General features: G+C 34.8%; 4 protein-coding genes and 1 long non-coding RNA gene across 8 annotated transcripts; 2 read left to right on the top strand and 3 right to left on the bottom strand.

Moving 5' to 3' along the window:
* Window positions 1-334: 334 nt before the first annotated feature.
* LOC106454953 (EEF1A lysine methyltransferase 4-like) lies at window positions 335-2,006 on the bottom strand. The gene is made up of 9 exons (XM_013897025.3): window positions 1,708-2,006; window positions 1,521-1,634; window positions 1,348-1,416; window positions 1,257-1,276; window positions 1,134-1,186; window positions 1,032-1,062; window positions 860-941; window positions 642-781; window positions 335-543 (listed from the first exon to the last, which is right to left on the bottom strand). The coding sequence occupies exons 1-9, from the start codon at window positions 1,883-1,885 to the stop codon at window positions 508-510; spliced, it is 723 nt and encodes a 240-aa protein (XP_013752479.1). The 5' UTR covers window positions 1,886-2,006; the 3' UTR covers window positions 335-507.
* A 159-nt stretch (window positions 2,007-2,165) lies between these two features.
* LOC125577317 lies at window positions 2,166-6,316 on the top strand. 4 transcript variants are annotated; one of them, XR_007315739.1, is made up of 5 exons: window positions 2,166-3,503; window positions 3,893-4,124; window positions 4,196-4,297; window positions 4,473-4,611; window positions 4,757-6,316. XR_007315739.1 is itself a non-coding variant. In XM_048738674.1 (5 exons), exons 2-5 carry the CDS (start codon window positions 3,932-3,934, stop codon window positions 4,781-4,783), a joined length of 390 nt encoding a protein of 129 aa, XP_048594631.1. In that variant the 5' UTR covers window positions 2,166-3,503; window positions 3,893-3,931; the 3' UTR covers window positions 4,784-6,316. The 4 variants fall into 4 exon arrangements, 2 of the variants coding, with proteins under 2 accessions (XP_048594631.1, XP_048594629.1); XR_007315740.1 differs by having other exon boundaries at window positions 4,738-6,316; XM_048738674.1 differs by lacking the exon at window positions 4,473-4,611 and adding an exon at window positions 4,366-4,433.
* On the bottom strand, window positions 6,056-7,765 carry LOC106451560 (S-adenosylmethionine synthase 2). Its single transcript, XM_013893505.3, has 2 exons — window positions 7,612-7,765; window positions 6,056-7,527 (listed from the first exon to the last, which is right to left on the bottom strand). Exon 2 carries the CDS (start codon window positions 7,525-7,527, stop codon window positions 6,337-6,339), a length of 1,191 nt encoding a protein of 396 aa, XP_013748959.2. The 5' UTR covers window positions 7,612-7,765; the 3' UTR covers window positions 6,056-6,336.
* A 2,111-nt stretch (window positions 7,766-9,876) lies between these two features.
* On the top strand, window positions 9,877-12,806 carry LOC106451559 (receptor-like cytoplasmic kinase 1). Its single transcript, XM_013893504.3, has 8 exons — window positions 9,877-10,039; window positions 10,540-10,658; window positions 10,739-10,986; window positions 11,066-11,192; window positions 11,566-11,839; window positions 11,929-12,061; window positions 12,208-12,294; window positions 12,533-12,806. Exons 2-8 carry the CDS (start codon window positions 10,574-10,576, stop codon window positions 12,671-12,673), a joined length of 1,095 nt encoding a protein of 364 aa, XP_013748958.1. The 5' UTR covers window positions 9,877-10,039; window positions 10,540-10,573; the 3' UTR covers window positions 12,674-12,806.
* Window positions 12,807-13,666: 860 nt separating this feature from the next.
* Window positions 13,667-14,517, bottom strand: LOC111203370. Its single transcript, XR_002656177.2, has 3 exons — window positions 14,372-14,517; window positions 14,062-14,208; window positions 13,667-13,973 (listed from the first exon to the last, which is right to left on the bottom strand). It is a non-coding gene; the product is annotated as an uncharacterized LOC111203370 (long non-coding RNA).
* Window positions 14,518-21,285: the final 6,768 nt, after the last annotated feature.

Here is a 21,285-nt window from a genome sequence, read left to right as displayed (position 1 = left end):
AAATGTTCTTGAAACATAGATATCCTTGGACCAACTACAAGAGCGACTTCAATTACTCTCTATGCAAAATGAAACGTGTCTATCTATACATTTCATTGTATTGTTTTTCTTAACTCACTGATTCTATCTTCCATTTTCAGAATGACAAAGAGCAACTTGCTGAGGAGATTAGCTGAACTTGAACTAACAGTCCGCGATGGCCAGTAACGAACGTGCTCCACAGACAATAAGGATATGCATAATACTTCAAAAGCGGCTGCATTGTCTATTGCATGTGGCCTAAAACCAAGAATATGGAAAAGAACTCGATCTTTTACTTGACAACCATTTCTCATTGTTAAAATAATATATATTAACTTTTGTTCCTCTTCTAGTTATGGAGTAAACATGAACCCAAGATATCACCGTGTCTTTACTCTTGCACATTAATACAACAAAGACAAAACTCAGTCCATGTAGGACCTATATGTCCGAAGCAAAGATCACAAAAAGATGATCCTCATGACTTCAGGCTGCATCTGTCTCCGTCTTTAACGCTTCATCCTGAGATAAAGACCATTTTCAAAAGAACAAAGACATACCGAGTCTGTAAGAGTGGGTTACTAAGCAAGCAATGTGGTTGGAAGCATCAAACTACACACCTTGATACATACGTAAATGTAGTGGACATCAGGGCTTTTGCCAATTGCAGATTCCACTGAACTTCCCTCGTCATCTAGAGGAATGGGTTTTGTCAGTTCCCACTTTGGCGTTTCTAATGGTTGACCTGTCAAACTTTTGTCTGCAGAACAGCAAAGAGAATGGAATTTTTATCCACAAGTATTATTACAAGACACGAATTAACTGATAGTTTCTGTACCTATCACATGGAGTTTGGTTGTCCAAGAGCATGATGATTCTTTAAACAGCCGAAGACGGTAGTTCGGCGCTCCATATGTAATCTGGCAGATAACTTATCTAAAAAAAATCAATATGATGCATTAAAGTTTAAACAAACAGAACACACACATAATCATAACGAAGATTGTTACCAGGATGTAGACTCCTTTATCCTTGAGTACCCTATAGTTATTCATCAACAGTTTCATTATACACATTAATAGCATAGATTTGTGGATATATAATTAATTTACCTCCAAACCTCCTCAAGCATTTGCGTTGAGTGTTGCCTAGAGTTGCTCCCACACTAAAAAATGAAAAAAGGATCAGACTTTCATTAACAAAATCAGCATAAGTAAAGAGAGAAACTCACTCACCAAAATGGAGTCTAAGGTTCCTGAAAAACACAAACACACAATGTTATTACTGCATGAAACATGGAATCAAACATGTAATAAAAGATGATACCTTTATCAATCACAGCATCAAAGGAAGCATCTTGAAACGCCTTCATATCACGCACATCCATCTTCAAATCTGTTTTTGTTTTTTGCACATGATCATCAACACACATAAAAGACCACAACCTTCTCCTCGAATTGGATTATAGTAAACAGAGAGAGAGAGAGAGAGAGACGCACATTTGAGCTGAGGACGGTCGGAGTATTTCTTGTTCATGGCGTCGATCACGACAGAGGAGATATCGATGTTGACTACATCTCCGTACCCGTCATCCACCATCCCCTCGCTGAACGCTGCAGCGGGAGATTAGATTCGAAATAAAAAAAATGGGATCAGAGAAGGAAAAGTGAAATTTGAATTGTGTACCTGAGTTTCCGCAGCCGATGACGAGGGCTCGGTGAGTGGGGTGAGGGAGGTAGAGATTGATGAGAGGAGACAATGAGGGATAGTTCTGGTACCAATCGAAGGGATCGGACTCGTTCGTGTAGCGGTCGTCCCAGTACCATTTCTCGCTGTATGATTGCGTCGACGTCTCTGTCGCCATCGTACTTAATCACTTTAACTGCTTTCTCGTTCGTTGATTCTTTTCTTTTTGTTTTTTTTTTCTTCTGAACATACCGAAGGGGAAAGAGAAAAGCAGAGGTCTGGAATACAGGAGAGACCACGGTGGTCGGAGATATTCCTTGTCGAGCCACGTGGCCATGAGTGTCGGAAAGTTTAACAATACAAGACCGTTTATTTTGGTTTTACATGGTTTAATCTTAAATGACGGGTTTTCAGTCAAACCGGGAAATCAGTCTTGTTTTTTTTTTTTTGAACAGGTAACAAGACCGATTTCCCGGTTTAATTGAAAACCCATCATTTAAGATTAAACCATATAAAACCAAAATAAACGGATAAACCGGAATAGAAATACTGAATCTTTTTTGCTTTTAAACCGGATGCCTAGCCAACGCATGCTATCATAGAGTCTTTCTCAATTCTTACACAGCATGCTGTCAGTCCCGTCCCGCCCCTCCTGTAAGGAAAATGAAGCATATGCTTCAAGCCACAACAATAGATTCTATTTACAGGGCCACATAGGGTTAATCATTTGGTTACATATGTCTTCTTTGATCATGATCTCTCTAATCAAGCTTTTCTATGAGTTATTTTTCTCTGTTTTTGACACTTTTAATCTATCTCGTCTCTCTCTCCTTTTGTGTAACGTGTATTTTATTACATCATTTTATTTCTTTTCATGTAAATCTTGTGGAATCCATTTTAGCTTTTTTCCAGAAGGCCACATCTTGTTTGTGTGCTTTTTAAGCCACTTTATATTAAGGGCCGGCACTGCATGCTATAGAGAGATATGATGAACCTGAGAGCTTTGAGGCTGAAGACTACAAATGGAAATGGAAATGGTAATGACATCATTGTTACACAGCTTTATTTATTTTCTTTAATTATTAACGAACCCTTTTAATAAGAATTATCAACATAACATGTGACTGGTATCTAAAAACCTTGATTATTGTTATACTATGCCGCATTTTTTCCTTTGCTTTTCGTTGTTGGGATCCATTTCTGCATATACTCTAACATGGAGTGTGGTCACTAGTTATGTTTTGGTTAACTTTATTCAAAACAACTTTACATCCATCTCTTTATCACATCTGCGTAATGAACCTGTCTAAAGTCTCTTTACTTAGAGCAGGCGCATTAGAGGATGTAATGGGGTTCATGGGCTCAAGTTCCTAGGCCAGAATTGATTTAAAAAAATAAAAAATGATTTTAATTCATTGAACCGATCCTTAGTAGTGAACTTGTATGAAGCGGTTCAGACCACGTGTCAATCAGTCACTGTCTTTTCTTTCCTTCTCCACATCTTCTCCTCGTCTCTTACAGAAGCTGGAGTTCGGTAATAAGTCTAGCTTTAGCTTCCTCCACTCTCTCTCCATCTCCTTCCATTGTTCGTCCTCTTCTCTCCTCTTTCCTCATTTCATCAGATTCAATTCTTTTTCCTTTCATCTCAATTCTTCTCTGTTTTTTATTTCTCTTTTGTAACAATCAGAGGAGAATGGTGGTGGTCTGATAAATTGGACCTTATTCCTTGTGTATGTTTACTGAAATCAATATATCTTGCGATTATAGAGCTCTAATCTCCATTTTTTTCTTATGAGGTTCGTTCATATTTGCGATTATACTCTTCTCTTCTATGTTCTTGATTGCGATGTTTAGTGTTGTTCTAGGGGATTAGCAATTAATTGCCTCTTATCAATAACATTAATGCTAATTTTTTTATTAATAATTTTAATGTTTTAGCTTCATGTTCAAGTCAAGTATCATTATGCTTTTATATTTGCCGTTTCGGGGATAAAGGAGGAGACTTTTAATCCTCTTCTCTAATCATGGCGTCAACATATTGATTACTCTTCCTGGACTGTCCTTTTGCTTTTTGATTCCTTTGGTAACTGTTTGTCGGTTTGTGGACTGTAGATGAGGATTGTTTGTCTCTCTCTCTTTTTCTCTGGTGATGATACTGTTGTGTTCTTGCATTCGGTGGATGTAGGTTATGTTTTGATGATAGAGACATTTTTTTTTACTTACAATGAGTACACCAAGAAACGGCTTTTCCAAGCATCAGAGAGCTGAGAAAGTCTGTGGTCAGAGAGGGCCTAATTGGATCCTAATCGCAGGTGGAGCCTTGTTGAGCACTCTGTCCATTCGCTTTGGCTACAAGCTTAAGCAGTCGCCTCTTTTCAAACCTCCTCATCAGTCTAATGCCTCTCCTGGATTTAAAGGTACTTGCTTTAACTCACTCCGTTGCTGCTTCTTCACGTGTTTTGTATCTTGATGGAAGCTTGTTGTGCAGCCAATGGAACATCTGAGAGGCAAAGATGTTGTTGTTTGCACTCCTCCACCACGTCTTCCTGTGCAAAGAATAATGGTTATTCCTGCTTCCGCTCCGTTCCAGGTCTGTCTTGGAACCATTGCTCAGAGGTTTCATTTTGTATTCATGATTACTGTTTGTTGTAATTGTAGATGCTTTAGCTGTTAACTCTGATGGTCGTTACTTGACGACTAGAGGAGTTGATCGCCATGTTCATAAGGTCCAATTTGTCTCAGCTTTTATGATTATGTGTCTACAGGTCTTTACAGGTCACAGGAACACTGTTTTTTCCCTATGTTTCAGACACAGAACTGCAGAGCTCTACTCTGGTTCATTTGATCGAAGTGTCAAGGCGTGCACTTACGGTTGGGAGAGATAGAATCATGCAACTACACAAGGTAATATGCTGTTTTTTTTTGTCTTCCATTGTTGGAGATGATGTTTAATGCCTGAGACAAGTCGTCCGATTTACCATGCACATCTGCCTCTGACTCTTTGCGTTCTATATAATATATATTCTGTAGTTTGTGTATTGTGTTACAGGAAGGTAGACAAGGCAGAGAAGCTTGATGGAGGAGAAGGTGGCAAAAGGAGTGAGTCATTAGTGGCGAGGACATTAGGTGTTTAGAGTGGAGAAGGTCCAAGCTCCGGTATGTGACTAGAAGACGGTGACGTTGGAGATAGAACTTTGACTTTAGAATTTTAGGTGTAGGTTTAATTGTTTTTTAAAAAATTAGTTAAGTTTGATATACCTGTCATAACTATGTAACCAATTTCAATATATAAAAAATTTAATATAAATTTGTATTTTTATATTTTATATTTTTTTTTAATTTTTAATTTTTAATAATGCCAATTATTGTATGAATAATCTTTGTATGTTTTTGAATTCTCAATGTATTGAATAAAATTTTAATGTCATTTTTGTGTTATCTATTCTTAATGTATTGAATAATTTTTTAAAAAAATTATAAAAGATTATTATATTTTATTCATGTATTGTTAATTAATTGAAAGTTTAAAAAAATATAAATAATAATGTTTTATTTCTATGAACTCCTTCTTGAGATTCACTAATGCAAGAACACAATAAATAGAGGTTCAACACTATTTATGGTTCCACCAAAAAATATTAAAAAATTCTTATGAACCCTAAGAGGGGGTTCACTAATTCTGATGCTCTTATGGTTTTCCTTTTTTCCATGTAAGGGACCATATACACGTTTCTATTTTCTGGTGTCCAATTCAAATACTTTGAGTTTAGTAATTATTGTGTTTGTTTTTAACATATCAGTTTAACAGAGTATGTGGTTTTGCTTGCAAGAAACTGGTTTTGTATCCAAAGTAAACAAGAGCAAGTATATGATGTCTCTGTTTACTTGGCTCTGGCGCACTCTAGCTCATTAGGACCAGGGTGGGACCGTGGGAGCACAAGACCCATGTATGCTAAGGTTTCGGCAAGATAATAGACAACTTTGTCTACCTATTTCAACCACATTTTTCTCTATATGAAATATCAAATCGTTTGGTTCTTGCACAATCTCAAACTGTATTCCTTCTTGCTTTTTTTCTTTTTTGCATTTAAATAGAGCTTTATGAGCTATTTTCCTTTTCAATAAAGCTCTTATTAGCTCAATCTATCTTGCTAGGCATTTACTCACAGTTTGCACTATACCCGTCTATACTTGCTGGATCAAAACATAAATAGTTATTCTCATCTCCAAATTTTCAGCCAAAGTCAAACTTGGTGTTATCTGTCTTTGATTCACGCAAATTGCATTCCAAGTGTATGTAAGACTCCTCAAAAAAAAAATTGCAAAAGCCAAAATCTTTGACAATTGATACTGTAAACAAAGGATAGTAGTATTGAATATATTCTTTAACAAAATTATCTGCTCAATACAAACAAGAAATACAAAATATGATTTTCAACTTTTCTCACCACAACAATAACGTAATAGTAATAAGACTAATAATATATATTCCCAGTTTCTCAGATTTTTTTTCTTGCAAGAAAAATAATAAACACAACTCAAGAGTTGAACTATATGAAACCAAAAATACAGAGAAGGAGACTGAATCCGGAGAGACGTGAAACATAAACCTGAGATTGGTTCAGGTTCTCAAGCTTGGACCTTGTTAGACTTGAGTGGTTTCACAACCTCCCAGGTGAAATCAGCATCGTCCCTTCCAAAATGACCATAAGCAGCAGTCTTCAAGAACCTACCATTACCACCTCTCTTCAAATCCAAGTTGATAGATATCATCCCTGGCCTAAAATCAAAACTCTCCTTCACAATCTCCAAAATCTCCTTGTCTGGAATCTTCCCAGTTCCATAGCTGTCCACGAACACAGACAATGGCTCAGGAACACCAATGGCGTACGAAACTTGCACAATGCACCTCCTCGCGAGCCCACTCGCCACAATACTCTTAGCAGCTTGTCTCACAATGTAGGCCCCACTCCTATCCACCTTGGTCGGGTCCTTTCCAGAGAAAGCACCACCTCCGTGCGCACCCCAACCACCGTAAGTGTCGATAATGATCTTACGCCCGGTAAGTCCAGCGTCACCGTGAGGACCACCGATCACAAAACGACCAGACGGGTTGAGATGGAAGATGGTGTTCTCGTCAAGGTACTTCTCCGGGATCACCGGCTTGATCACATGCTCCTTGAGATCAGCCGCGATCTCATCGTTAGTCACGGTCTCGTCGTGCTGCGTCGAGATCAAAACAGTGTGGACGCGGACAGGGACCATAGCTCCGCCCTCGTTCAAATACTCAACGGTGACTTGCGTCTTACCGTCTGGTCTCAACCACGCGCAAGTCCCGTTCTTACGAACCTCAGTAAGCTTCGCTCCAAGCTTGGTAGCGAGGACGTGGCTTAAAGGCATAAGCTCAGGAGTCTCGTCCGTGGCGTAACCGAACATGTGACCTTGATCACCAGCTCCGACCTCCTCGGGTTTCTTGGTGAGGTGACCGTGGACGCCTTGCGCGATGTCGGGACTCTGCTGCTCGATGTTGACGAGGACCTTGCAGTTATCGGCGTCTAGGCCGACGTCGGCGGAGACGAAACCGATCTCGCGGCAAGTCTTGCGGACGATTTTTTCGTAGTCGACGTTAGCCTTGGTTGTGATCTCGCCGAAGACCATGACCATGTTGGTCTTTGTGCACGTCTCGCAAGCGACTTTGCTTTCAGGGTCTTGTTCGAGACATGCGTCGAGGATTGCGTCGGAGATCTGGTCGCAGAGCTTGTCGGGGTGTCCCTCGTTGACTGACTCGGAGGTGAACAAAAATGATTCCATTTTTTCCATCTGATTCAAACAAAAAAAAATTATCACTATTTAGAATCGAAATCAAGAACTCAAGAGAGTGAAGTAGAATAGTAAGAACGTTACCTAATGAAGGGAGAATGAGAGAGATGGTAGTAGTACGAAGGTGAAGGAAGAGCGTCGAAGCTTTATATATACGAAGCAGAGAAAGGAGTGAGGTGGTGTAATAAGATCGTAATTTCATCTACGCTCATTCACACAGAGGATATGAGATCTAGATATCTGACGGTTTAAGTTAGATCTATGAAAGAAAGCTGACTACAACCGTTGGATTTGTTTAACTGGACCACCGCGTCCAAGTACAACTTGTACAATTACACAGCATCTACTGAAGATCTAGAATCATGGTTGTAGTCGAAAATCTACTTTAGTTTAATATTACTAGTAAACTATTATATTTTCACAGGTATATATTTTTTAAAAAAATTGTGATTATAATTTAGAGTGAATTAAATCAATAGTAATCCAAAAAAATTAATTAAAACTTTGAAATTTATAATTTATTATTAGTAATTAAAAAAATTAGAAAACATTAATCTTACAAGAAAGGAGAGAATAATACTAATATGAAAATAAATTTAAATACAACAAATATCTTTTATGGTAAGATATTTTGAAGCATGTGAATCTGCATGAAATGAGTTAGAAATAAATGCTATCGTAAATCATGGAGATTAAGAGAAGGGGTGTGTGTCGGTGAGTGAGAACTGAACGTAATTAACTACCGGGAAACCGGACAGGCCGACAGGGCATGTTGGAGTGAAAGAGAGATACATTTCATTACACACACAGGCTGTTTCTTTAGTGATGGGTCCACTCGCCACCGGCAAAAAGGCAACATAGAATTCTTCACTTTTTTTCATTTATCTCTTTGTTATTGTGTCGGCTAAGGTGTCAAATTAGACCCACTGGTGGATCGTCTATCTCTGATATTGTCCTTTTGAAAAGAAATATTTTGAACAGTTTCGCCAGCCTGCCAATAATGTTGGTCTATTTTTCAGTTTTGGTAAGATCACGCACTGACTTTCATTTTTGAACATTTATAGCTTTTCTTTTGTGAGTTATTTTAGTTGAGTTTGGAAATAGATACACTTAATCACAAACAAAGTAGTCGACGGCAATCCAATGACTAAGGTCTGATCAAAACTTAGGAGACGAACTAAGCACAGTACAACAAATATATGTTAGATATGTAGTCTGACAAAATGAGAGATAACATGATCCATTGTTTTATCTTTCAAAAGAATTGCATTGAGTTGTTAGTCCCCAAATATCGATATAACGGACCAACAATTAAGGCCCTAAAATCAACGAAATAAATGGCGTATTTAGCTGACAGGTGCTAGCCTCTGGGCTTAGTCACGGAGAGATAAAATGTGAAATAATGGGTTGAATAGATGGACCCAACATTTTATTGCTTTATGGCCTATGGCCCCATGGGCAACTTTTAAACAAAACACAACTCAGGTCGATTCTTGTGGGATTTAATTTTGTGTTGTTTACGATACTGTTTTAGTTTAAAGTTTGTGTAATGAAGTTGGTTTGAACGGTATAGAATTCCAAATTTATCACTCAATTTTTATTCGATTAAATATTACTCAAGAGAATATATGTTTTATTATGTAAACACATTTACTCAAGAATATTCTAAAATTGCTGAAAACACACATAAATATATAAAAGTCGTGTGCTTAAGATTTTGAACCAAAAAGAAAAGGAAAAGATGGTGGGAATTGAGGTGAGACAGACGCGAAAGCTTAGAAGTTGGTTGTTGACTTGTAGACAGACAGACCAAGTAACACAAAGAACACGATCACCGTGATGGTCAAAAGACACTTGCTTTACATCTTGACCTCTATCTAACCTACAAGTTAATTATATTCCATCACAATAATATAATAGTACCACTATTTATAATCTTCCGATTTAATAGCATATATAAGCCGTCTTTTTTGGGTTTTCTCTCATAAATTCAGCCTAGCAGGTAAACAAACAATTACTATTGTACCAAAAGGAACATAAAAATAATGTGATAATGTTTATATGATATGAACTACTTTTTAAAAATCCAAAAATGTAAATATGCATAATTTTTGATGATTAGTTAACTTAATTTATGCAATTATGTGAACATAATACATCTATCCGCGAAAACAAAAACCATGTAATAATATGAAACTGTGCAACAATTAAACTAAAACCAAGTGGCTAATTAGCTAATTAATGAGTAGATTAGAGGACTTCTAAACACGAAAAAGTAAAATAATGAAAAGTTGCAGGCGAGGGGAGACGCTATCGTGCGCAACTGCTCCACACTTTATAAATCATCATTAACTGTAAAAAATTCCGCCGGGAAGAAAAGTCTTGCATCTTCTTAAGCTTAAGCTTCACCAACCCTACCCAACAAGATAAGAAAGCTTCTTCTTCTCTCATCGGAAAGATTCGACTCGTCTCTTCTCCTCTCCTCTTCTGTTGATTTTTTTTTTGAAAAAAGGTAAAATGTTTGCTCTCTTCTGATCAACTCTAATGAATTTCCCTTTCTGAGTCTTTCCTTTTATTTTCGTGATTAGATTATTTCTCCCTGAGGTTCCGGTAAACGGAGGTTTATTTCAGTTAGAATTCCATTTTAACGGTTACGATCGTTGACCTTAGGTCAACAAATGTCCGGGGTTATGATGTAACTTTGATCATGGAGAAGAATTGTATTTTTCTCATGTATAATCTGTTTTTATAAAAAAAAATTATTTTTCCTTTTGATTTCCGACAAGTCTGTCTTATGTTGTTGCTTAAACCCTGTTCATTGTCTGAAAATATTTTCCGGGCTCTGCGTCGGAACATTTCTATATTCGTTTTGTCTAATTTCCTTTGAAAGATTTTTAGTAATGTAAAAACTAATTATTTTTAGTTTTTGCATTTACTGTTATTTTTAGCTCAAATCTTGTCCTGCTGCAACTCCCATTACTGACATTTTTTTTGACGTTTTGTGTTAAACAGTTTTTTAAGTTTGTGTGTGTAAGAGAAAAGCGCAATGAGCTGCTTTGGCTGTTTCGGTGGTGGTGAGGATTTTCGTAGAGTTTCCGAAACCGGACCAAAGCCATTCCACAACCGAGATGGTAACTTAGTTTTTTACTCATAGAAGTTTATCTCCTCTGGCGGCTAAGTTTATGAACCTTTTCAACTTGTTGTTGTTAAGGTATCAATGCTCACCATCACAAGGCAGATCCACCAAAGAACTCACCAGTCATTCAGATGCAGCCTATCTCTGTTCCCGCCATTCCAGCTGACGAACTAAAGGACATAACCGATAACTACGGGTCAAAGTCCTTGATTGGCGAGGGCTCTTATGGAAGAGTGTTTTACGGTGTTCTCAAAACCGGAAACGCAGCTGCCATCAAGAAGCTTGATTCCAGTAAGCAACCTGATCAAGAGTTTCTCGCGCAGGTAGAATGCTATTAACTTAAATCATTATAATATTGTCAATCTTTTGCTTTGTTACTGACGCGAAAGATCTTTAAAACAGGTATCAATGGTTTCGAGATTGCGTCAAGACAATGTCGTTGCGCTTCTGGGGTACTGCGTCGATGGACCGCTCCGTGTTCTTGCTTATGAATTTGCCTCTAATGGATCTCTTCATGATATTCTCCACGGTAAGTTACTAAATAAATGTAAAAATCATCTCATTCCATATGGCGAGAAAGGAATGGGAGAAAACACGGAGAGGCACACCAAACTTCAGTTACTTTGCTGAAAGGGATTGATAAAGGTGTGCGTAACCGCATATCTTCTCTGCGTATGGGTGGGGATCGACGATTTCAGAAAGCCCTAATGGCTTGGTTCGCCACAAGAAGTTAGCAAGAGATTAAGTTTTGATCTTCAATATTTTTTCTTATTGCAAAAATAAAACAATGTTACACATGATGTAAAAAGGTTTTTTTGATTTGAATAAATTTAACATTCTTTCAAAAAAAAAAAAAATCATCTCAGTAAAAAAGGTGTGAAGTGAACTTCTGTTGGTGACAGGTAGAAAAGGTGTGAAAGGAGCGCAGCCAGGTCCTGTCCTGTCGTGGAACCAGAGAGTTAAGATCGCTGTTGGTGCGGCTAGAGGGCTGGAGTACTTGCACGAGAAGGCAAACACTCATGTTATCCACAGAGACATCAAGTCTAGCAATGTGCTTTTGTTTGATGATGATGTCGCTAAGATTGCTGATTTCGATCTGTCTAATCAAGCCCCTGACATGGCTGCACGCCTTCATTCAACTCGTGTGCTGGGAACCTTTGGCTATCATGCTCCAGAGTAAGCCCTTTGCTTGAATAGTCATTCAATTAAAAATCATGTTTTGGGAATATTATAATCCAAATTGACAATTGAATTATGCATTTCAGGTATGCAATGACGGGAACATTGAGCACAAAGAGTGATGTGTATAGTTTTGGAGTTGTTCTGCTTGAGCTACTCACAGGTCGTAAACCAGTTGACCATACCTTACCACGTGGACAGCAGAGTCTTGTGACATGGGTAATGCTTAATGCACCTCTGCTTCGTTTTCTGTTTTACTCATATTGATTAGAGAATGTTGTAGGAAGACCAAACTCTTATACAAAAAAAGAGGAATATGTCTGCAATCATATTATTAAATGAAAACTTGTTTGTGTGTGTCTCAGGCAACCCCTAAACTGAGTGAAGACAAGGTGAAGCAGTGCGTTGATGCAAGACTAAACGGTGAATATCCTCCCAAAGCTGTTGCCAAGGTAAGTTCTCCCCCATAACCTTTTGTCATGCTATCATTGACTCAATAGAGAAGGTTAACCTTAGGACATGACTTAGAAATAGAAACTGCTTCTCCATCGTGGTGTGTTCCCTATTGTAGGCCTAGATTGTAATACAAGATCCCTTCTTCTGACAATAGAACCTAAGTACTGAAGTATGATTTTCTTTTTTCCGAGTCTGATTATGGTTTTGTCTATCTTATGACTCGGTATGGATCAGCTGGCTGCAGTAGCTGCGCTATGTGTGCAATACGAGGCAGACTTCAGGCCAAACATGAGCATAGTGGTGAAGGCTCTTCAGCCTCTGCTCAATCCTCCTCGCTCTGCTCCTCAAACTCCTCACAGGAACAACCCTTTTTGATTGATATCCTCACAATCACGCTTCATCATCCACTATTTCATTTGTTTTTGCTTGAATCCAATTTGTGTAAATTCGTGAATGTATGACTTTTAACTCTTATATCATCATTAATGTAAAATTTTCTATATAAATATTTATTTTTGGCAAAACTATTAAAATAATTAATAAATCCTATATCACTATAAATTAATATACATATATATATATTTCATTTATAAAATAGGCTAAATATAATATAAATATAATTTTGTACATCAACTTATATATCATATTTGTATAAATATATACATTTTAACTAAATGAATTGAAGCGTGCATCAACAAATATAAAACTAAAACAACGCTAATCAAATATTATTTTGATAGTTAGAAGATTAATATTTTATTCAAATTTGTATGTTTTCAGGTTAATTAACAAATTGATTTTTTCTGTTTTGACATATTTTAACTAAAACAAACAAATTCTTAAATTTATTAGAATTTATATATTTGGATATATATATATATATATATATATAAGAAACCAGATGATAAAAGATATATTTAAAATATATAATTATTAAATAAATTAATTAAAATAATTATTTTTGTAAAAGATAATTTTTAACTTTATTAAAATTTAATATAAAATTAAATTGAAATACTTAAACCAAATCAAAAGAAATAAAACTATAAAAATATATTCATGATTTTTTTTCAAGTTTTTAAAGTTAAAATATAAAAATAATAATATCTAAATATAAATTAAATTTTCGTTTAAAATAAAAGATACAATATTTAAAATTATTATATCTGCGTGTGTGATGGACGAAAACTTCTACTAGTTTTCTGTATGATGTGCAAAATATGAAGTAGATCTCTTATTAAGCATAGCCCAATCGATAATGTAAATTTCCATTTAGTAATTATATTTACGAAAAATAAAAAAATGGGAAAATGAAAATACTGATCTGACATCTTGAGAAAATGGAGAGATGACGTGGTAGCACTAAAAAGAACTAAATAGAGTATGGTCTTTTTTATTAATATAGATAGATTTGGAAATGTCGAAAGCAAACAAAAATAAATGAAACAAAATTGAGTGAAATACGCATGTACTGTCCGTTATTAATGAATAACGCCTAATCTTATTGCCTTTACTAAGAAGAAAATACCATCAGATTAGCACCATTGCTTATCTATGTCTCACCACCAAAAACTCTTTTACGCATCTGGCACACAATCACCGGCAACAGCTCTGAGACAATTGCAGATATGTCCGGGGTGTTTCGAATGGTGTAAATCGGTTTGTAGGTTTCCAGCTGTTTTATTGTCAGATTTTTTTTTTATTGTCAGAAAAAATTAATATGAAAACTTAAAAAGAAAAGAAAAAGATATGTCCTTTCTTACGTGATTTGTCTGGTTCCCGGTTTATACAATTGCAAGTAAGAAAACGCCGTGTTATGTTCTTCGAAAGCATGTCTCTGAAGCATCTCTTGTCTCCATGTAATTTGCTGCATTTTTCAGGGAATGGGATCTGATCATAACAGTCCCCGTCTATTTTATCAACCAAAATACATTGTTAGTTTATAGAGAAAAAATTAGTAATTGAACGATTTTAAATCAAATCATGTTCTAGAACTCTTCTTTGCTTCTTTTTTTCTTGCAAACATCAGTTTTGTTGATGTTAACAATTAATTCAAATGAATAATGTAATTACCTTTACCATGACTCAGAGTGAAACATATGAAAACAGAAAATACCATAACCAAAGTAGTACCCTTCATGATTCAAAAATTGATGAAGATTATGACTTTGTAGAAACGTTTTGTCAGTCTAACCAAAACCATTGTTCTTATATTTATATAAACACAAAGTAAAAACTATTGTTCCGAGTTAATTTGAGAGAATGAAGCATAAGGATTGAGTCAAGTCAACTAGATCGGCGGGATCGGTATTCAAATTTTAGAAACACTATTCTTATTTAGTAAATTTCACTATTCATTATTGGGGTTTTTGCCAAAACTAACCCACAACTTGATTTTAATTCCAAACCTATACCCAAACTTGAATCAAATGCAAAACTAACCTAAAAGCCTAGTGAAATTACAGCTCAGCCCCTTATGACCAAACAAAAAAACAGAAGCCATTTTTACGAATATAGCCCCAGTAAATCGTCTGAGTCGTCTGAGATGTTGGAAGTCGTCTGGACGACTGAAGTGTAAGTCGTCTGGTACCAGTTTATTTCAAAATAATTTATAAATCTTGTAAAAAAATATTTTGATGCGTAAAAAATAAAAATCAAGTAATTATAAACAGTTTTAACTGATATAAATTAAGATATGATAAAATTGATTTGTTTTGAAGATATATGAGTGGAAGTAGTGAATCATGAAATACTTTGGTTTAGGAGTTTGGCAAACATATGTTGTAGTATTGTATGTATTGTTAGGGTTAGATTTTGGAAAACTAAAATGTTTTTTTCAAAAATTAGTTTTCACCTATATGTGTTTATTTCTGTGTATAGTAAACACTTTTCAAGTTTGATTTGGTTTTATGAAGTGTTTAATTAGATAATTAAGTTTAGAGGTTATGTTTAGGGTGTGGACGACTTATATTTCAGTCGTCTGTTGAATAATTTACCTGGACGACGTATATTTCAGTCGTCCAGACGACTTACTTGTAAGTCGTCTGGAAAGTCTTCTATTTTAGTTTCCCGCTAAAAATATTTAATTTCCCGCTAAAAATATTAAACTCTTCTGGACGACTTACATGTAAGTCGTCTGTTTTAATTTCTTCACCAGACGACTGAAATGTAAGTCGTCCAGGAAGTCGTCTGAGTCAAAAATATTTAATCTAATTGGATTTTTTGTCTCCCTATATAAAGAAAAATTTACACATTCTCTCTCCTCCTCTCAAATGGCTGCAACAAAAATGTAATATTCATCATTCTAAAACTCTCCAACCTCTCTCTAATCTCTTTGACTTGAAAACACCAAACTTTATATGAATTTTTCAGTTTTGTCTCATGTATTTCTTACTAATCTATCTCTTTTGCAGGTTTTTAATCAAATGGTACTCATCTTCCACTAATTTAGAGGTAGATCTATTAATTTTAGATATGTATTTTTGTGTGTTCTATAAATGTAGATTTATCTAATCTTCCACTCATTTTCTCTATTTTTAAGTCATTTGAACGTTTTTGAATATGCAGGTTTTTCAGATCTGGATTTGATGTGCAGGTTTTTCAGATCTGGAAGACTTCTGGGACGACTTACCTGTTAGTCGTCTGGAAGTCGTCTGGAAGTCGTCTGGACTTCTTTGAAGTCTTCTGACAAAGTCGTCTGGACTTCCAGGAAGTCGTCTGGACTTCCAGGAAGTCGTCTTGACTTCCAGGAAGTCGTCTGGACTTCCAGGAAGTCGTCTTGACTTCCAGGAAGTCGTCTGGACTTCCAGGAAGTCGTCTGGACTTCTAGGAAGTCGTCTGGATTTTTCTGAGCGTTTTGGTAAGTTCTTATGTCTGATTTTTCTTCATTTGGTAACTTCTTGTTGTATAAAGTTCTTACTTTTTTCCCAAACTAAAACTCTCCAAACCCACTCTAATCTCTTTGACTTGAAAACACCAAACTTTATATGAGTTTTTCAATTTTGTCTCATGTCTTTGTTACTAATCTATTTTTTTTTGCAGGTTTTTAATTATTTGGTACTCATCTTCCACTAATTTAAAGGTAGATCTATTATTTTTAGATATATATTTTTGTGTGTTCTGTAAAGGTAGATTTATCTAATCTTCCACTCATTTTTTCTGTTTTTAAGCCATTTGAACGTTTTTGAATATGCAGGTTTTTCAGATCTGGATTTAATATGTAGGTTTTTCAGATCTGGAAAACTTCTGGGACGACTTACTTGTTAGTCGTCTGGAAGTCATCTGGAAGTCGTCTGGAAGTCGTCTGGACTTCCTAAAAGTCGTCTGGACTTCCTGTAAAGTCATCTGGAAGTCGTCTGAACTTCCTAAAAGTCTTCTGGCAAAGTCGTCTGAACTTCCTGGAAGTCGTCTAGACTTCTTAGAAGTCGTCTGGACTTCTTAAAAGTTGTCTGGTCTTGTCTACTCAAGTGGAATCCAAGCTTGTCTTTGTAGATGAATGATCTATAATAGTTTTGTTTGTGATCTGTTTTATGAATTGCATGTATACTCTTTTAGTTGTGAATTTTTTGTAAAATCAGTAATAATGTTTTCCAAGATGTATTAAATGTGCTAACAATGTGTTTACACATTTACAAATCAATGAAATAATAGACTTCAGTAGCCTTTTTCTTATCTTTGGATCTCTCATATGCAATAATAAACTCCAATGGCCTTTTTCTCATCTTAATAAACAAGAATGTTGGTAAGAGATGGAAACAAACAATAGTAACTTGTCAAAGCATATCATATTTTTTATAAGTTTGCATTGAAAAACTTAGTCAAATTTAGTAAAACTAAGGGAGAGAACATATTTTGTAAATATGAGTTTTACATATCTTGAAGTTACTTATCACTCTTAAAAATACAAGTTATTCAAAAACTAACGTAGAAGACTTAAAAACTAGTGGAGAAGACGCGGACGACTTCAATCTAAGTTGTCTAGACGACTAAACTATATGTCGTCTGGTCAACGCAGAGGTTATTATTGCAATTGACTTTGAAATCTGTTATTTCGGACGACTGAAAGTTAAGTCGTCTACTATTGTTTGGTTAAAAAAAAAACTCCAAAAAAGGTAGACGACTTACATTTCAGTCGTCAGAGGTTAGTTTTGCATTTGACTGGATTATTTCAGAAGTTTGACTTTTTGGACGACTTACATTTCAGTCGTCTAGTGAAAATTAAAATAATAATATTTTTTTAAAAGTAGACGACTTACAGTTAAGTCGTCATAGGTTAGTTTTGCAATTGAAAAAAAAAACTTCAAGATTTTATTATATACAGACGACTTATAATTCAGTCGTCCACGAGACGACTGAAATGTAAGTCGTCCAGGATTTACGAGGTTTGACCAGAATCTCGGAAAAAAATCATGGACGACTTACAATTAAGTCGTCTAGTGGACGACTGAATTATAAGTCGTCTGTGTATAATTAAATCTTGAAGTTTTTTTTTTCAATTGCAAAACTAACCTATGACTACTTAATTGTAAGTCGTTTACTTTAAAAAAAATATTATTATTTTAATTTTCGCCAGACGACTGAAATGTAAGTCGTCTGGGGAAGTCAAACTTCTGAAATTATCCAGTCAAATACAAAACTAACCTATGACGACTGAAATGTAAGTCGTCTAGGTTCTTTGGAATTTTTTTTGAAACCAAACAATAGTAGACGACTTAACTTTCAGTCGTCTCAGGTTACAGATTTCAAAGTCAATTGCAAAAATAACCTCTGCGTTGACCAGACGACTTCCAGGTAAGTCGTCTACAGCCAGACGACTGAAAGGTAAGTCGTCTACAGCCAGACGACTTCCCAAGTAAGTCGTCTGACGAACAGATCTGGAAAAAAACTCGATGTCATACCTTAAATTAGTGAGATAAGTTCCTTAGCATACATAAGGCTTCTCCAAGCACACAGAATCACAAACGGAAGTCACCCACCCATAATCGTTAGCTTCTATGACTCTATGAACCATAAAAATTTTAGAATCAAAATCTTGAGTTTTTTTAGCTCATTGTGGAGAGAAAGTGAGAGATATGTTGTGTTTAGTTCACAAGAATGGAAAAAGAAGAAGGGTAAATCGATTTTAGGAGCATTAAGAACTTCAAATTGGTTGTTCATGGTGGTTGTGGTATTGATGACAATGGCAATCTTGTAATTACTTGAAGATGATGAGGGTGAGAGAGTAAAAATGTCATTTTCGAAAAAAAAAAAAAAAATTGATGGTATTTTCGTAAATTATATGAACTTGTGGGGTGAATAGGGCAAAACCAATTTTCAAAAAAAAAGGAGGTTAGTTTTGTGTTTGACTTTAAGTTATAGGTCAATTTTGCAAAAATCCCTTCATTATTTTGGGGTTTAGTTTGAGTTTGTTTATTGTTACCCTATCAGTGGTTTCTTTTGTAGTACATCGGGGGTTTTTTTTTTCAAATTATTTAAACTATTTCTTCGTGATCCTATTACTTAAAGTTACATCTTGATTCATCGATGACAATACATAATTATTAGTGACTACCACAACAACAAATCATAATTACGATATATATCATCAGCGATTCTGTGATTACGCCGCAACATATTTAAGTGATGGTTTAGTCTCGGTACAATTTTAAATACATGAAATATCGGTTTAGATGTCACAAGTCAATTTGGATACAGATATGCATGTATATGAAGGATGAATTTCAGGGGCGAAGCTAGGAGTTAATTATAGGGGGTGCATAATTCATAAAGGAAAAAATAAATGGTTGAGTAGATATCGAACCTTGGATGTTTGGGGGTGCACATAAAGACTTTAACCATTTAGATAACTGGAACTTACAACTTTTACATACAAAACTTGTTAATATTGATAAAATTATGGGTGCACTTGCACCCACAACTGTCTTACTAGCTTCGCCCCTGAGGATGATCATGCTAAATCAAAACTGGATACTCAAGTTTAGCCTTTTCACACATTTTTAACATGCCAACACATCTAATACAATATAGCCTTCATCTCCAATATTTATTTTCTTTTGAAACTTTTAATCTCCAATATTTCGCATCTGAACATATGAACAGGGGCGGTCCCAGTGTATTAGAGGGTGTGGCATGTGTCTCACCCTAAATTTTTTTGTTCATTGACATCTAGTGTTAAATTTAATTAAGTACACTTATATTAAGCTTTTAGTTATTGAAATGGTTAAGTGCCCCATACTAAAAACCATCTTGGATCCGCCTCTACATATGAATGCATGTATACAGAAGAATGCATTTCAATTTGCACGAAATTTCGAACTCCAAATTTGTTCGTTTGTTTTAAACAAACAACAAAGACCCCCTCCTCCTCCGTTCAGATATGAATCTGGATGCACCAAGGTACAAATTCTAATTAAAAAACTGATATCTAGTTATAACATTTTCATACATACGTAAATGAACACATATGGAGCATATAGTTATTATGTCAACATTCGTACGTAAAAATAGTAAATATTGACGTAAAAATTTCTACTTTTCATATGCGGAGCATATAATTATATTATTAAAACTGAAATACAAATGAGAATTGTTTGGAAACATGAATAGCAGTATAAATGAGAGATGTTTTAAAACATTGATAGCAGTAAAAAATAATATTTGCCTATTTTTAAGTGATTCTTTTATAGATTTCATTCTATTTTAATCAATTCTAACTGCTTCATTTATGATCTTTACCAAATAAATTGACATAATTTATATTTACTACAGAAGTACAATACAAAAATTATTTTTTTCAATTTTTTATTTTATCTTTTACATTCATTTTATCACTTTTTAACTACTTCATTAATTATATTTACTATAATATTTTGACATCATTTATTTTACATATTAACTATAATAATTCAACATATTTGAATAAAAATACTCTATTTGTAACAAGAATTCAAAATAGTTAACAATTTTTTTATTTGTTTACATAATCAGTTAGACATAGACATTCATATACCTATTCAACTACAAGTTATTTCTTTTGGGTATCAAGTTTTTTGAGTTTTGAAACTAGGCTTCATTCAGGTATTATAATTTTTTATGTGGGTTTCGAATCTGGTCTTTCCAAGTCAAGATAAATTCAGTTTTGATATATAGAAACCTACAAATATCCAAAAACTAATGTATCTGAGGCCGGTTCGGGTATTTGTACTTAAAGTAACAATATTAGCCGATTCAGTTCGGATGTTTTGAATTCAAACTAAACTTAACCTAAAATAACCAAATAACCAAAAATAACCATATTATTCTATTTGATTTGGATTCTATTATAATGTAATACTTATACAATTAATTATATTATGACACATATAAAATATATGATAAAAACAAAATATCAATTTATAAATATATAAAAATTAACACCCGCACAGATGTACAGGTCAATATCTAGTAATTAGTCAGAATTTATACGTAAAAAAAAAGTAAATATTGACGTCAAAATTTCTAATTTTTAACAACGTTAGAAAAATTTCCAGTTCCTTATATTCAAAAACTTTACTGGTTACACTTTTTAAGTTTTGAATAAGCTTATAGAAATCAAACTTTGTAGCATGCATGAGTAAAAACTTAAAACAATGACAAGATCGTGGTATCTAATAAAAAAAAAGGTTTCAGAAATCACAATCAATATGGAATACGTGAATGAACCGGACGAAGATGTCATCATCAAGAATCCAAGATTGCAAATATATGTCTTTATGTGGATAATGAAACAAACACTACAAGAAAAATGTCGAGGATTGTTTCTGAGGACATGCATGAGTCATCGGTAAATTTACTTTGCCATTCCGAGGAACTACCGAGAAACTATTGACTTTGTCATAAACTTCTCAAAAAGTTACGGAATGGATTGTCAAAATTTGTTTGAACACAAATCCATTTCCAAGAATTTTATTTTGTCGGAGTATTCTAACAAACTTGTCGGTACTTTATCG

Source organism: Brassica napus, chromosome A1 (assembly GCF_020379485.1).
Source record: "Brassica napus cultivar Da-Ae chromosome A1, Da-Ae, whole genome shotgun sequence".
Taxonomy (NCBI): domain Eukaryota; kingdom Viridiplantae; phylum Streptophyta; class Magnoliopsida; order Brassicales; family Brassicaceae; genus Brassica; species Brassica napus.
This window is presented reverse-complemented; position numbering and strand designations above follow the sequence as displayed.